Here is a 13,371-nt window from a genome sequence, read left to right on the forward strand (position 1 = left end):
CAGAAAATACATTACTGTGTCTGCACTGCGGTACATTACAGAAAACAAAATACTCTGTCTCCTCTGAAAATCAACAGGTTGTTTTTCACTGCTGTGTCTGCACTCTGCATTGCTATGACTACACTCCTGTGCATTTACAAAACCCTCTGTTTCTGGTTCAAACTAATGTTGTTGTAACACTCTATTTCAGCTCAGAACACCGGTGTAACACGCTGCTGTAACACATTGTTTCTTCCTTGAAACATTTTACACTGCTATGTGTAAATTACATTCATACATTCACGCTGCTGCATACATAAAAAAAACTTCTGCACTGCTGTGCATTACAAAGAGAGCTCTGTCTTTGTTCCAAAAAAAATTAACACAATGTTGTGTCTACATTACATTTTTCAGATTCAACAGAAAAATAAAACTTCACGCTTTTCCTTTTGCCGTAAAAACAAAACTGTACTTGTGAATTAAAATAAAATAAAATTAAAAATCCTACCTACATTTACCGACTACAGCAATAAATTACCATCATTCCGTGAGTGATCACCATTCCGTAATAAATTACTGTGTAATGGCTGATTCAGGAAAAGACTGGAGTTGCGGTTGTTTAATGGCAGTTTCATCAATGTAGAGGTTGATGGCAAAGGACAAACCCTGCAGTTGAAAATAATATTTCAACAGAAACTGCATTTTCCTTGATGACATTCAACCGAACAAATGGAAAATGCATGATGGGCTTAACAGGTTGGAAGCTCACTTGACTCATGGAAAATCACATTAGATGCAAATTCAAGCTTCTGGTGCCCCTGATACCACCCAGGAAGACCCAGTTCTTATGACATTTTCAGATTTTTAAGATGGATATCTGTTTTGGCTTATTTTGGTTGTTTTCTATATTTTTGGCTATATGATATTTTGTGTATTATTTTTTAAAAACTTTGTTATATCCTAGGCTAGATAACAAATCTGATCAGAATGAGACTGATATAATTTTGTAACAGCTATCAAAAATGTAATCTGTTTATCCATATAAGACTTTAACTTACCAAAGGAAAAGAAACAAAAACTAAACTAAACTTACCTGCTCAATGCTGCATCCCAGTCTGTCTCAGATTTGTAATTGAAGGCATCATCGAAACCAAATTCTTTCAGCAGCTTCACCTGTAGGCTCCATGTTGGTCAGAATATGTAAGAGAAACAGGATATAATAAAAACTTAATGAATTAGATCAGGTTCATTGGGAGAAGGGCCCAAAAGTCAAGATAAGGCAGGAAAACAGTGAGGAGCAAGCACCTTCTGGTCGCTACCTGCGCTGCCAACAACGCGGCAGCCTTTGATTTTGGCGAGCTGCCCAACCAGCATTCCCACTGAGCCTGCTGCTGCCGAAACAAAAACTTCATCCCCGGGTTTAGGTTCTCCGACGATTGTGAAACCAGCCCATGCAGTCAAGGCGGGCATCCCTATCCCAATCGAATGGCTCACATCATCAGAATTCAAATACACAATATTAAATACAGCAGTGATAGCAACAATGGCCCAAAAAATAGCAATCGAAGAGCTTGATTTGCCCAATAAGCCACTCCCCATTAGAGTAGCCGTACCCTTTAGAGCAAAACCCTACAACATAAATTTTCATTACACAGCAGATATTTGAGATCTCCAGTCAGGGCAACAAGATAAAGCAATGCCTGTAACTTGTCCAGAAATGTATTTGTGTCTTCAAGGACCTTACTAATTTCAAGTTCAATTTCAAATAAAACAAACTATGGCTATCTGTGACACCATGAAATTCTGAAATTCAAAGCCAAAAACGTACCCAGAAGTCCCAAATAATCAGACGGTTTAGCAATGCTGGTGTCAATTTTTCTGAGATTGCCTCCTGGAACAATAGCGTACTCAGAGACTTGATAGAAACCGGAAACGATATCGCCCACTTTGAAGGCCGGATTGGCAGATGCCACTACCTTCCCTACCAAGCCAGAGTGGATTGCCTGGGCCGAGCAGCAACACAAAACTTGCAGGAAAAAATGTGGAGAACTGCTATTATTACACCTATTTCATAAATGCTAAATTGCTACTATTACAATTAGCTAGTTACAACATGTTTTCATACACTTAAACCCATAAAAGCAGGAGAAACGAATTTTTCACCAAACTAATAAAATAAAATTAAAACCCTTCAACAAAAATTGTTAAAATTATTAAAACACCACACAGAACCTGATTCATCATGATTCATCAAAAATGACATGTAAAATCAAAGCCAAACAAACCTGATTTAACTGAAAATTTGGTAAATAAAGACCATCAACAGATTCCTTCATAAGCTGCCGGAGATATGGATCTACAGATATCCACAAATTCTGCACAGCGACATCTCCAGGTGATCCATCTTTGCCCACGCTTCTAATATCCAGTTGGGTCTCTCTGATTTTCAAATGTGCATCTGTAACAGGCCCTTCGTTAGCATATTCAACTAATATTAGCTCTCTGTTGGGAACTATCTGCCTTTCCATGATGATTGGAGCAGGCCTCAATTGTACACACAATACCACTCATTCAATGAATTCGGCATTGCAATTGAGGTGATAAGTTGCAATATATAAACAGCCATTAAAGTTGGTACATGTGAGCAGCGTCCTCCACCATCAGAGCTCAGGGTCCACTCAACAACATCAGAGGTCAGCGTCCACTCAACAACAGTATGATTCTTTTAATAATTTAATTTAATTTTAAATTATTATTACTATTATTATTAATCATAAAAATAGTTAATATATGAGTTAAGTATATATACATTTAAAACAAAATGCCACAAGATTCTTAAGTATAGATCTTCACTCATACTTTGTTATGCAGCTTGTTAACCTATTAATAGCTTTTGTTACAATTCCATGGATCCAAAAACTGTAACTCGTGTTGATATGACATTTTTTTAATTAATCAATTAAATCAAAAAAGTAAGAAAGACATAACTACTTTTAAGATAAATCTCAACATTTGATATGTGAATGCTACTAAAAATATTCTAAAATATTTCATGGAGGAAAAATCTCTATCATCCACCTAATAATTATTGGTAATTAAATTAAAATCATAAAAGTCAAATTCCAAAATAGATACCCCTATGAACATAATCATATCATGAAATACTTTATTGATATTTTATAAAAAGTAGATTTCCACATGCTTTTAGATGTGGGGTTATTTCTAAGAAAGACATATTTTTATCCAATCAAACACAATGTTAGATATCACTCCAAAACTAAAATTACAATTTATCCTTCACTGCCATTCTCGAGGCTTCATCCCATGCACCAAATACTACACCCAGTTGCACCTAAACCTCATGCTTAGGAGGAAACCCACCCAGTTTTAGCAAAACCTGTGATAAGCAAAATCTGTGAAAACTAAATTGTCAATTGACAATGAAGATAGTGACACTAGCCGCCATCCACGAATGTAGTTTAACACATTGGTGATTAGTAAGGAAATAAGCTTTCACTCCTATTAGATGTCTCTAGGTGTTAATTTGTTACTCTATTTCTTTTCATTTGAGAAAGATGAACTTTTATCCACTTATAACACTTTTAGGTCTTATTACAAAATTAAAATATAGTTTAAACTTAGAGAGTATATATATATATATATATATATATATATATATATATATATATATATATCCCTTGTGGTAGCCACTAACATTATCTCCAACGAGTGTTACAAGGCAGCTTAGTCCCTGCTATTGAAATTAAAGAGTATATATATATATATATATATATATATATATATATATATATATATATATATATATCCCTTGCAGTAGCCACTAACATTATGTCCAACAAGTGTTGCAAGGTAGCTTAGTCCCTGCTATTGAAATTAAAGAGTATGTTGCTACAAAATTTACATATAGAAATTGCTAGCATGATACATATAAAGCATGTTATGAAATATTTAAATTGATATTAGTATACCATGGGGAAGATTAATATATATCTTTCATATATGTAATCTAACAAAAAAATGATTATTCTATGAAATTATTTTACAAAGCACAATTGTATTCATATTTATATGACAAAGTTTGACAATTTATATTTTCCTCAAAAAAAATTGTAATTTAGTTTACAAAGTAGTAACTTTGGTAGGACTTGTTCAAATTATATTTACATATTTTTCATGTGGATGTTGTATTCATATAGATATGAATTACAAATTGTTTAGTACAATGCACAATTACATAGTGTTGATCAATTTGGCATGACACTTAACATGATGTTAAACTCTTACCTAGGCAAGGACTAATAATGTGAAAATTGTAAGGGATTTTTCTTGGGTTTCTTTTGGCCTAAGCATTCAGTCATTGATCGTCTCATAACTTGTCAATATTTTGAAAAAGAGATGAAGAAAAAATATTTATTAATGCTTCTTTGGTTTTTCTAAAAATTATCATACATTGTCTAATAACTTTGAAAAATAATAGATAAAGTAGGAATTCAAGTAGAATGGAGAAGAGTTATTATCTAATTATATGAAAAGTTCATTGTAAAAATGAGGATTCCAAGAAATGATAAAATTAAGAGGACCAGTCAAAATCAAAAGTAGAATAGAAAGGAACCGGGGGCAACTCAATTGGTGATTGAAGTAATGTGAAATTGTGTAAAGTGAGAGATCCAAGGTTCAAATCCCCTTGTTTGCAACCTAGTTTACGGAGAGGAGGACAGGTCGTAGACCCCTAATTATGCATATAAGAAGTTATGGTTTGCTATTGTTAATTTATGTGGATGATGTTATGTTATTAACAAATCATTAAAATACTTGTGATAAAAATATAATCATTTCATATAATAGTGACATCTTCTTCTTGTGTAGAGAAATAGATAACCACATTGAGCATGAAAGCCCTCTTTATATATATATATATATATATATTTCTAAACAACAATTATTTTATAAGGTTGTTGTATTATATATTCTATAAATAGTAAATGAAAAAAAATAGTAACAACAACAATTTTATATAGTTGTTGTATGGATTATAGAGTTAGTTAAAGAATCATAGAAAAAGGTTGAAAACATTAACAAATTGTGTTTAGTAAAACAATTTTGTATTAAAATACAAACTAATTACTCTAAGTTTAGAAAGGAAAACAATAATTTATTATATATATTATCAAATTTAATCACAAAATATAAATAAATACAAATAAAAAATATTTACTCAAATAAAAGTTAAACAAAGTTAATTTTTCACACAGAGTTAGAAACCTATAAATAAATCTCAACTAATAATGCATCTAAAAGAAAATTTAATAGAAAGGAAATAAGAATGACTCTCTATTTGAGGTAAATGGAGATATATAAATTAGTTAGAAAATTGTATCATAAGAAATAAAATAATTATGTATATAAGAAGTTATGCTTTGTTATTGTTAATTTATGTGGATGATGTGTTGTTACTAACAAATCATAAAAATAGTTGTGATAAAAATATAATCATTTCATATGATAGTGACATTTTCTTTTTAGGTAATATCATTGTTATTATTAAAACTCCTGTAAAGAAATAGATAACCATGAGCATGAAAACTCTCTATTCTATACATAATAAATGAAAAATATATCTATATATATTAACAACAATTATTTTATAAGGTTGTTGTTTGAGCTATAGAGTTAGTTAAAGAATCCTAGAAGACGATATATTATATAAATAGTAAATGAAAAAAAAAATAGTAACAACCACTATATAGTTGTTGTATGGATTATAGAGTTTAAGTTAAAGAATCATAGAAGAAGGTTGAAAATATTAACAAATTGTGTTTAGTAAAACAATTATGTATTAAAATTCAAACTAATTACTCTAAGTTTAGAATGGAAAACATTAATTTATTATATATATTATCAAATTTAATCACAAACTATAAATAAATACAAATAAAAAAATAGTTACTCAAATAAAAGTTAAACGAATTTATTTGTCTCACACAGAGTTAGAAACCTATAAATAAATCTCAACTAACAACGCATCTAAAGGAAAAATTATATACATAAAAATATATACTTTACAAACCGAAAAAATTGAGAACAAAGTATATGTAACGAGACATGATACTATTCACAAAAAAATAAAATGAAAATACTCAATGCAAATATTAACATTTTTTTGTTCTCAATCACACAGAGCTTTATTCTATATATCCATAGAGCATATAAAGTTTGTCCTACACCATAATCTTATTTGTGAATATGCATTGGCTGCATATTGATAATGCATTTTGCAATCAAAATATAGATGATTAAAATGTCTATGAGTCATGTTTTTGTGTGTAGATCTAATTTGTATGCGTAGCTAAAGTACTCCAATTCAAACACTCTTCTTCATCGTCATTCTTCTAGTGCCATTCCCTAACTACAATGTTTAAAAACAAAATCAAGGCGATACAATTGAAACAAGAAAAATGACTCGAAAACAACCAAATAAATATTTATTACTATGAAATATTCATAAGAGAAGGTATACAATAGCTTGGATGATCTCCAATTCTTCTTTTGTAAAGACTTCTGCCTTTACATGACTCAGAAACAAACAAATAAATATTTATTACTATGAAATATTCATATTAAAGAGAAGGTATACAGTAGCTTGGATGATATCCAATTCTTATTTTGTAAAGACTTCTTATCATATCTCTACAAAAAAACAATAATTACCATAGCACAAATAAAACATTAAGTTTTTATTTTATTTTTATTATTAAGCATTAACATACAGGTACTACATGTTTTATGGTAATTTATTGTTTAAATACCCACTTCATACATATTACATGAACTCATTTACATTTCAATTATACATGTTTTATGGTAATTTATTGTTTAAATACCCACTTCATACATATTACATGAACTCATTTACATTTCAATTATGGTCATAATGGTTTATATCTCGCATATGATTTGAGTTATGATTTCATAACCCTAACTTTTAAAACTTTGGGTTCCCAACCCCAAGAGATGGTGGGAGCGAACTTCTGGATATTTCCTAATGCTTTCCAATTGTTCATCACTTTATGGGTAAGGGCACCCCATCGACGGTTCTCCATGGTTCCACTTCATCGAACAGTCAAGAGCATTTTTGTTTTCCAGAATTTGTAAAATTCACATACCTCATTATTGTGTGACTCTTATAGACATAAGGTGTTGTATATATCCACCACAACAACACAGCCAATCTTCATCTTACCCCGTCAGGTAATCTTGTCACCTCCAATCTCCCTTCCGATGCCCGCCCATCGCAACTTGGAACGAATCCGATCCCACTCTCCAACCAGTATGTTTTCCAAACCCATCTCATCTGCCATTCGCCATATAGGATATTGACCATTCCATGCAGAGATGGCCTGGTTCAAATTGAATATAACCATATTGTGAAAGCTCTGTATAAGCGCCTACGAGATAGGGAAATCATTATTAAAACCCAGTATGTAGTCTTGTCTAATTAGAGTCCGATGACCTAAACCAAAAACCTAGCATAAGTTCTTAAGGAAGCATTGACTGATTTTCTTAAAACTGCGCCAAATCGCTGACCCCAAAGGAGTCCCAATGAGATCCCGATGTATCCAAACATCAAAATCATGATCCTTTAGATATTTCTGTTTTATAATATTACTCCATATGTCGCCGCTGAAGATTCCCCACCATAGCGCATTTTGTAACAGGGCCCCTCCAAATCGTTCAAATCCAGGATACCCCACCCTCCCATCTGTTTTGGAGTGGTGATTGTGGCAAGTTTTGTCAAGTGGTATTTTTGCTTGGTAATACCACCCGTCTAGATATAGTGTGCCATGATTCTATTTAGTTTCTTTATGATAGCAACTAGAATATAATACAAGTGTGCCCATTACACACTTAGTTGTGTAATCACAGATTGAGCTAGAGTAATGCGGCCCCCCAGTGAAAGGCATTTGTTCTCCCAACACGAAATCCTTTTATAATACCGATCCACCAGCCACAGCCAGTCAATAAGTCTGTATTTGTTGGGTTTTCTACCACTGAGATTTATTTGATTTGGATAAATGAAGAGGATCAACATGGTGAGGTGGGAAGCGTTTGCCACTAAGTTTGTGATTTAATATTGTAAGTTAGGAGAGACTTAGTGTATTTATTATTATTTTCTAATTTTATTAATGATTAATATTTTTTAATGGCTTTTTAATTATATTTATTTATATATAATTTATATGAAAAAAAATAAAAATAAAAAATTATCATAATTAAGTTGTTAAATTAGTAGTGGGACCATAGTTACCGGTTGTTATTCACTAATGCAAGCCGACTCATCACTATTATTTAAGGAAACAAATCTGATTTGGAATTACTCATTGGTGGTCCCTAAGGGGTAGACTTTCACACCAGTGAGATGCCTCTGGGTCTTGGACCATTAACTTATTTCCTTACATCCAAATAAGATGAGCTCTTAACCAACCATAAACATACATCCAAGCAATATGAGCTCTTAACCAAGCATAAACAATTTTAGAGCATACTCCAAACCTAACCATAATTATTACTTTTACTTACCATTTCCAAAAGAAAACTATTTTCTCATATTATTTATTAATTTCACTTGTTTTTATACCTACGGAAAATCAAGTTATCTTGTAATCAATTTATGGCCAAAAAAAAACTTTAAACCCTTAATTTTTTGAAACAATCTATAAAGTTTATTAAAATTTTCCAAAATTATTATATTAAAATGAATTTTCTAAAAATAATTCTTGAAATTTCAAACTTCTATTTTTTCTATTAGCTAGAACTATTGAATTAGGGTATATATATGGGGTTTTAAATTGAATTATCAGCTATAAAAATTATATTAAAAATAGGGTATATATATGGGGTTTTAAATTGAATTATCAGCTATAAAAATTATATTAAAAATAAAAATTCAAAAAAACCTTTGTAATTGTAAGGAGTATTATATTGTGATTAATTTATGTTCAAAAAATTTTGAATTCTTACATTTTTGAAATAATCAATAAAATTTATTAAATATTTCAAAAATTATTATACTAAAATGAATTTTCTAAAAATTAAAATTATTTTTTGAAAAAATTGGAGATTTCATTTTTTGATTAGCTAAAAATATTGACTTAGACTAATTATATGTGGTTTTTAATTGAATTGTTAGTTATAAAAATGATATTAAAAAATGAAAATTCTTAAAAAAAATTGTAATTGCTAAATATCTTTATAATCAATGTTCAAATATTTCATCAAAGAGATTTAGTCGGTGAAGGAGCATGCTGTTAAGGCGCTCCGTAAGCAAATGTCACCGGTTCTAGTCTCACCGATACCAAAAAATCCAGCATGGTTTCCATTGGTGCGGCTCAGGCCGCATGCGATCCCTGGGTGACGGGTGACTTTGACGGCTTAGATGCCCCTAAGTTAAGTGTGATTTTTAGGATTCACCCACTTATCAACCCAAAAACAATGTTCAAATACTTCACAATAATTTTCATCCATTAATAAAATATTTTTTAATATTTTTCATTCATTAGAATATATTTATTGGGACCATTACCAAACAGATAAAACCAAAACATTGAAATAAGTTTTCAGCTGATAAAGACCAGTGCATGACATCATGGTTGAAATCACTAGAAAGATAACGCTAATAAGCATTATTTTTCATTCATAACCACCCGTATTCAACCATGATGATGCAAAACCACAACCTTAAATATCCAAATTATAAAATCTCTCGAGGAATATTTTTTTAATAAATTATTACCATACTTATCCCAACGACTAAACACACAAACCACATTTTAATTTTTAAATCTATTTTATTTCTAGAAAAATGTATGACATCAAATAAATGGAAATCTCTGACTGTAATATTCACCAACTAATGTAGTTTCATGCAAACATTTTAGAACATATTGTCCCAAAAGGTACAAAGAGAGGCCGATATGATTATTAAATTGGAATTGTTGAATTTTTCTAGAAGAGTTAATTGGTTTGTGGAAAACCTTGTTTTCTTGGACTGGATCATTGTGCAATTACTTTTTTTTAGATGTTTTGTTTATATCTATATTACAAGGAACACATTGAATGTCTTATTTCATTTTAGAGTAAGTTAATTACCCAAAATCAAGAGGTTAAGTTAACTACCCAAAATCAAGAAACCTCTATAGATGGCCAAGCATATACGAAGAATACATCTCATTCATATGCAATACGAAATCCATTAACACATGCCATTTCATATGCACAATAAACACAACTTCTGAAATTTCAATGCTTGGATGCATCCCATTCATATGCTATAGTAAACCCATATTTTCCTTAAATTTCAATCCGTAAACACATCCATTCATGAAGCACAACAGATATCCAAGTCCCATTTCCAAGTCCAAGAGTAGTGGGAGATACAACAATGAGTTGTGAACAATGTCTTGCTTATGTATTTGTATTTTTAGATTTTGGTAATAATTGCATTGTGATGTGATATTGATTTGGCTTCCATTCCATTATAGAGCTGTCTTTTATTAATACCAATTGATAAGTTACGACTATTCATTTAGACTTGGCCAAATGTTTTGAAATATGAAAGCACTTAAGATGGCGACATATACAAAAGAACAATCAACCTTAGTTAAGACAAACCACCACCATCTTGGCAAATTACTATCAGAGCATCATATAAATGGATATGGCAGTTGAGGAGAAATAGTGCGACACAAACTGCCAGCTGATTCATGAAAGGGGGAACATAGAGTTGCACTGAAATCATTAGTGTAAACTTCTCATATATCATCAGATTACAAAATCATGCTGGGTTTCAATTTTTGGGAGGAAACGGGAACAAGATAATTTTGAATTTTCCAGTTACAGAAATACGCATCAGTCAATAGAACTGTATGCAATATGTAGAAAAATGTTAAATGATTTTACAAAAATTATGAAAGGGTGCAAATGAAACAAGCACAAACCCTTTGACTGGTCTACTTTAAGTTTTGCCCACACAGACAAAAGACAAGAAGGGGCGCCAACCAATCCAAATCTTCACCTCTAAAAACATGAGGCAATCTTATTTGAGTCAGGATCATCAAATTTGTCAAATAAACCTTCAGACATCCTCACAGCACAGAAGAGGATATTCCTGAACATTCTTCAACAGACTCAGTGTAATAGAGACCAGTCAATCTGGAAGCATTAATGCTATGGAACTGATTGGAAATAATGGATTTTAATATTTTTACAAGGACAATTTTGTCCATTTCCTAAGAAATACAATTTAGATTCTGATCTTTGACACAAAAAATTAAAGACAAGGCAGTGGTATTGTAACCTTGACTCTAGTATTACAAAAAAACACCGAACGATTAGTGCAGCTGAGGAGGTTGTGATCATTTCAGTCGCTGCACAACTTGCTTCATTGATGGCCTAATTGAAAGTGAATCCATAGTACACATGACAGCAATGTGCAGCGTCTCAATTAAATCATCATGAGGACCTACATCCCATAGGCCTGCAATAAAAAACTCATGGGCCCGTCCTTGTCGAAGCAACATACATGCCCAAGCATCAATGTTGAATCCATTACCGTAGCTAGAAAATTTTTTTGTCTGGTATCAATTTTTTTGTCTAGTATCGTAATCCCTTCCTTAAATTGGTTTCCTAGGAATGGAAGCTGCTTGGGGCAGTCAGCATTAACAGCAGTTGTAAAATTTCATGTTAGTGAGTTGCCACTGACATCAAAATAAATCATACAGGAAATAGGAAGCTCTTGAGGAATCTCACCTGTAAGATGACTAGAGCTCAAATCAAGGAAAAATAAGTTTTTGCATTGCCCCAAACCTGCAGGAATTTTGCCGGTAAGGAGGTTTTGACCTAAATTAAGGACTTTCAAGTTACAATTATCCCAATTTTCGGGTAAGGGGCCATTCAGACTCGTCGCCGGAGCCCATATAATCTGAAGCTTGGGAAGGGTAAAAAGGCCGGCTGGAACAACTCCTTGAAAGTAATTATATTCCCCTTTATCACTATTTGTGAAAAATACAGTTGACTGGTCCACATCGGAATCATTGCCAGGGTCAAAATTTAGCGTATTAGACAGCACAAGCACCGAAAGCTGGCGGCAATCAGCTAATTCCTTTGGAATCTTACCACTGAGGCTGTTTCTTGAAACATCTAGAATCTGCAACATGGAAAGCCTACCGATCTCCGATGGAATGCTTCCTTCTAGAAAATTTGAAAACAATGCCAAGGACACCAACCGGCTGCAGTTCATCAATTGTGGAGGGATATTATCTGTCAACAAATTGCCTGAAAGATCAAGGTACTCCAGGACTTCACAGCTGTTTGCCAGCTCCAATGGAATTGGCCCGGAGAACTGATTGAAAGATAACGACAGCGCTTTGAGTTTTGGCAAGCTTCCGAGAAATAAAGGGATGCTTCCATTCAGCCCATTGCCAGCCAAATCCAGTATTTCAAGTGTGCGGCAGTTGGAGAGCTCCTCGGGAACAGCACGGGCAAGTGAATTGTAGCCCAGGTTCAGGATGCGCAAAAATTTCAAACTACCTAACTCCGCGGGCAGCTGACCAGTGAAGGAGTTTCCTTGAAGTTCAAGAACTTCCAGAAACCTGAAGTTCCCAATTTCCGAAGGTACATCGCCGGAAAAGGAATTGAAAGGCAGCGACAGAACACGCAATTCACTGAGATGACCAATAGAAGGAGAAAGCGTACCAGCAAGCTTGCACGCAACGCGATCCTGTCGATTGTATCCTTCCCAAGAATTCGCCACACTCCCATTCCGAAGGCAAATCATAGAGGAACCCATTGAGCCATTCTCCGCAGAAACTGATTCCGGAAGCAGCCCTCTGGCAAGAAAACGCTTCGAAGAGCTCCCCAAAAACCTAGAACACCGCCCCCCACAGCCTTCACCAACTCCCTCCGGTGAAAACAAGCTTGCAGATCCGAAATCAGACTGTCCTTTGATGTCGAGCCTCACCACTTGGCGCGAGGACAAATTACAGACAACCCCAGTCCAGGAGCAGGGATCCTCATCCCTCTCATTCCAATTCAGAAAAACATGGAATGGATCACTCGGGACGGACCTCTTAAACTCTAGCAGAGCATTGCCATAAGCAAAGAGAGAAGAAAGAATGGAAAAAGCAGTAAAAATATTTTGTCATGCCATGGAGCTCACAGCAAAATTCGGAGGTGAAAAGCAGACAACTCCAAGCAGACAACTCAATCGATATTTGGAAAAAGCAGTCACACAATCGACAACTCAATCGATATTTGGAAAAAGCAGTCACACAATCGATATTTGGAAAAAGCAGTCACACTTCAAATCAACTGTTG

The 13,371-nt window shown here is 33.2% G+C and overlaps 1 protein-coding gene across 1 annotated transcript in view; it reads right to left on the reverse strand.

Moving 5' to 3' along the window:
* Positions 1-2,639, reverse strand: part of LOC149253973 (2-alkenal reductase (NADP(+)-dependent)-like) — a 28,553-nt gene extending 25,914 nt beyond the window's left edge. Inside the window, exons 1-4 of the mRNA XM_089456971.1 lie at positions 2,265-2,639; positions 1,808-1,982; positions 1,285-1,451; positions 1,073-1,152 (exon numbers count right to left, since the gene is read on the reverse strand). Of these exons, the coding sequence (XP_089313097.1) occupies positions 1,073-1,152; positions 1,285-1,451; positions 1,808-1,982; positions 2,265-2,507 (665 nt within the window). The 5' untranslated portion in view covers positions 2,508-2,639. The remainder of the gene's footprint in view (positions 1-1,072; positions 1,153-1,284; positions 1,452-1,807; positions 1,983-2,264) is intronic.
* Positions 2,640-13,371: the final 10,732 nt, after the last annotated feature.

This window comes from Pinus tabuliformis, chromosome 7 (genome assembly GCF_031772625.1).
Source record: "Pinus tabuliformis cultivar Carrire ecotype Pingquan chromosome 7, CPIR1, whole genome shotgun sequence".
NCBI lineage: Eukaryota > Viridiplantae > Streptophyta > Pinopsida > Pinales > Pinaceae > Pinus > Pinus tabuliformis.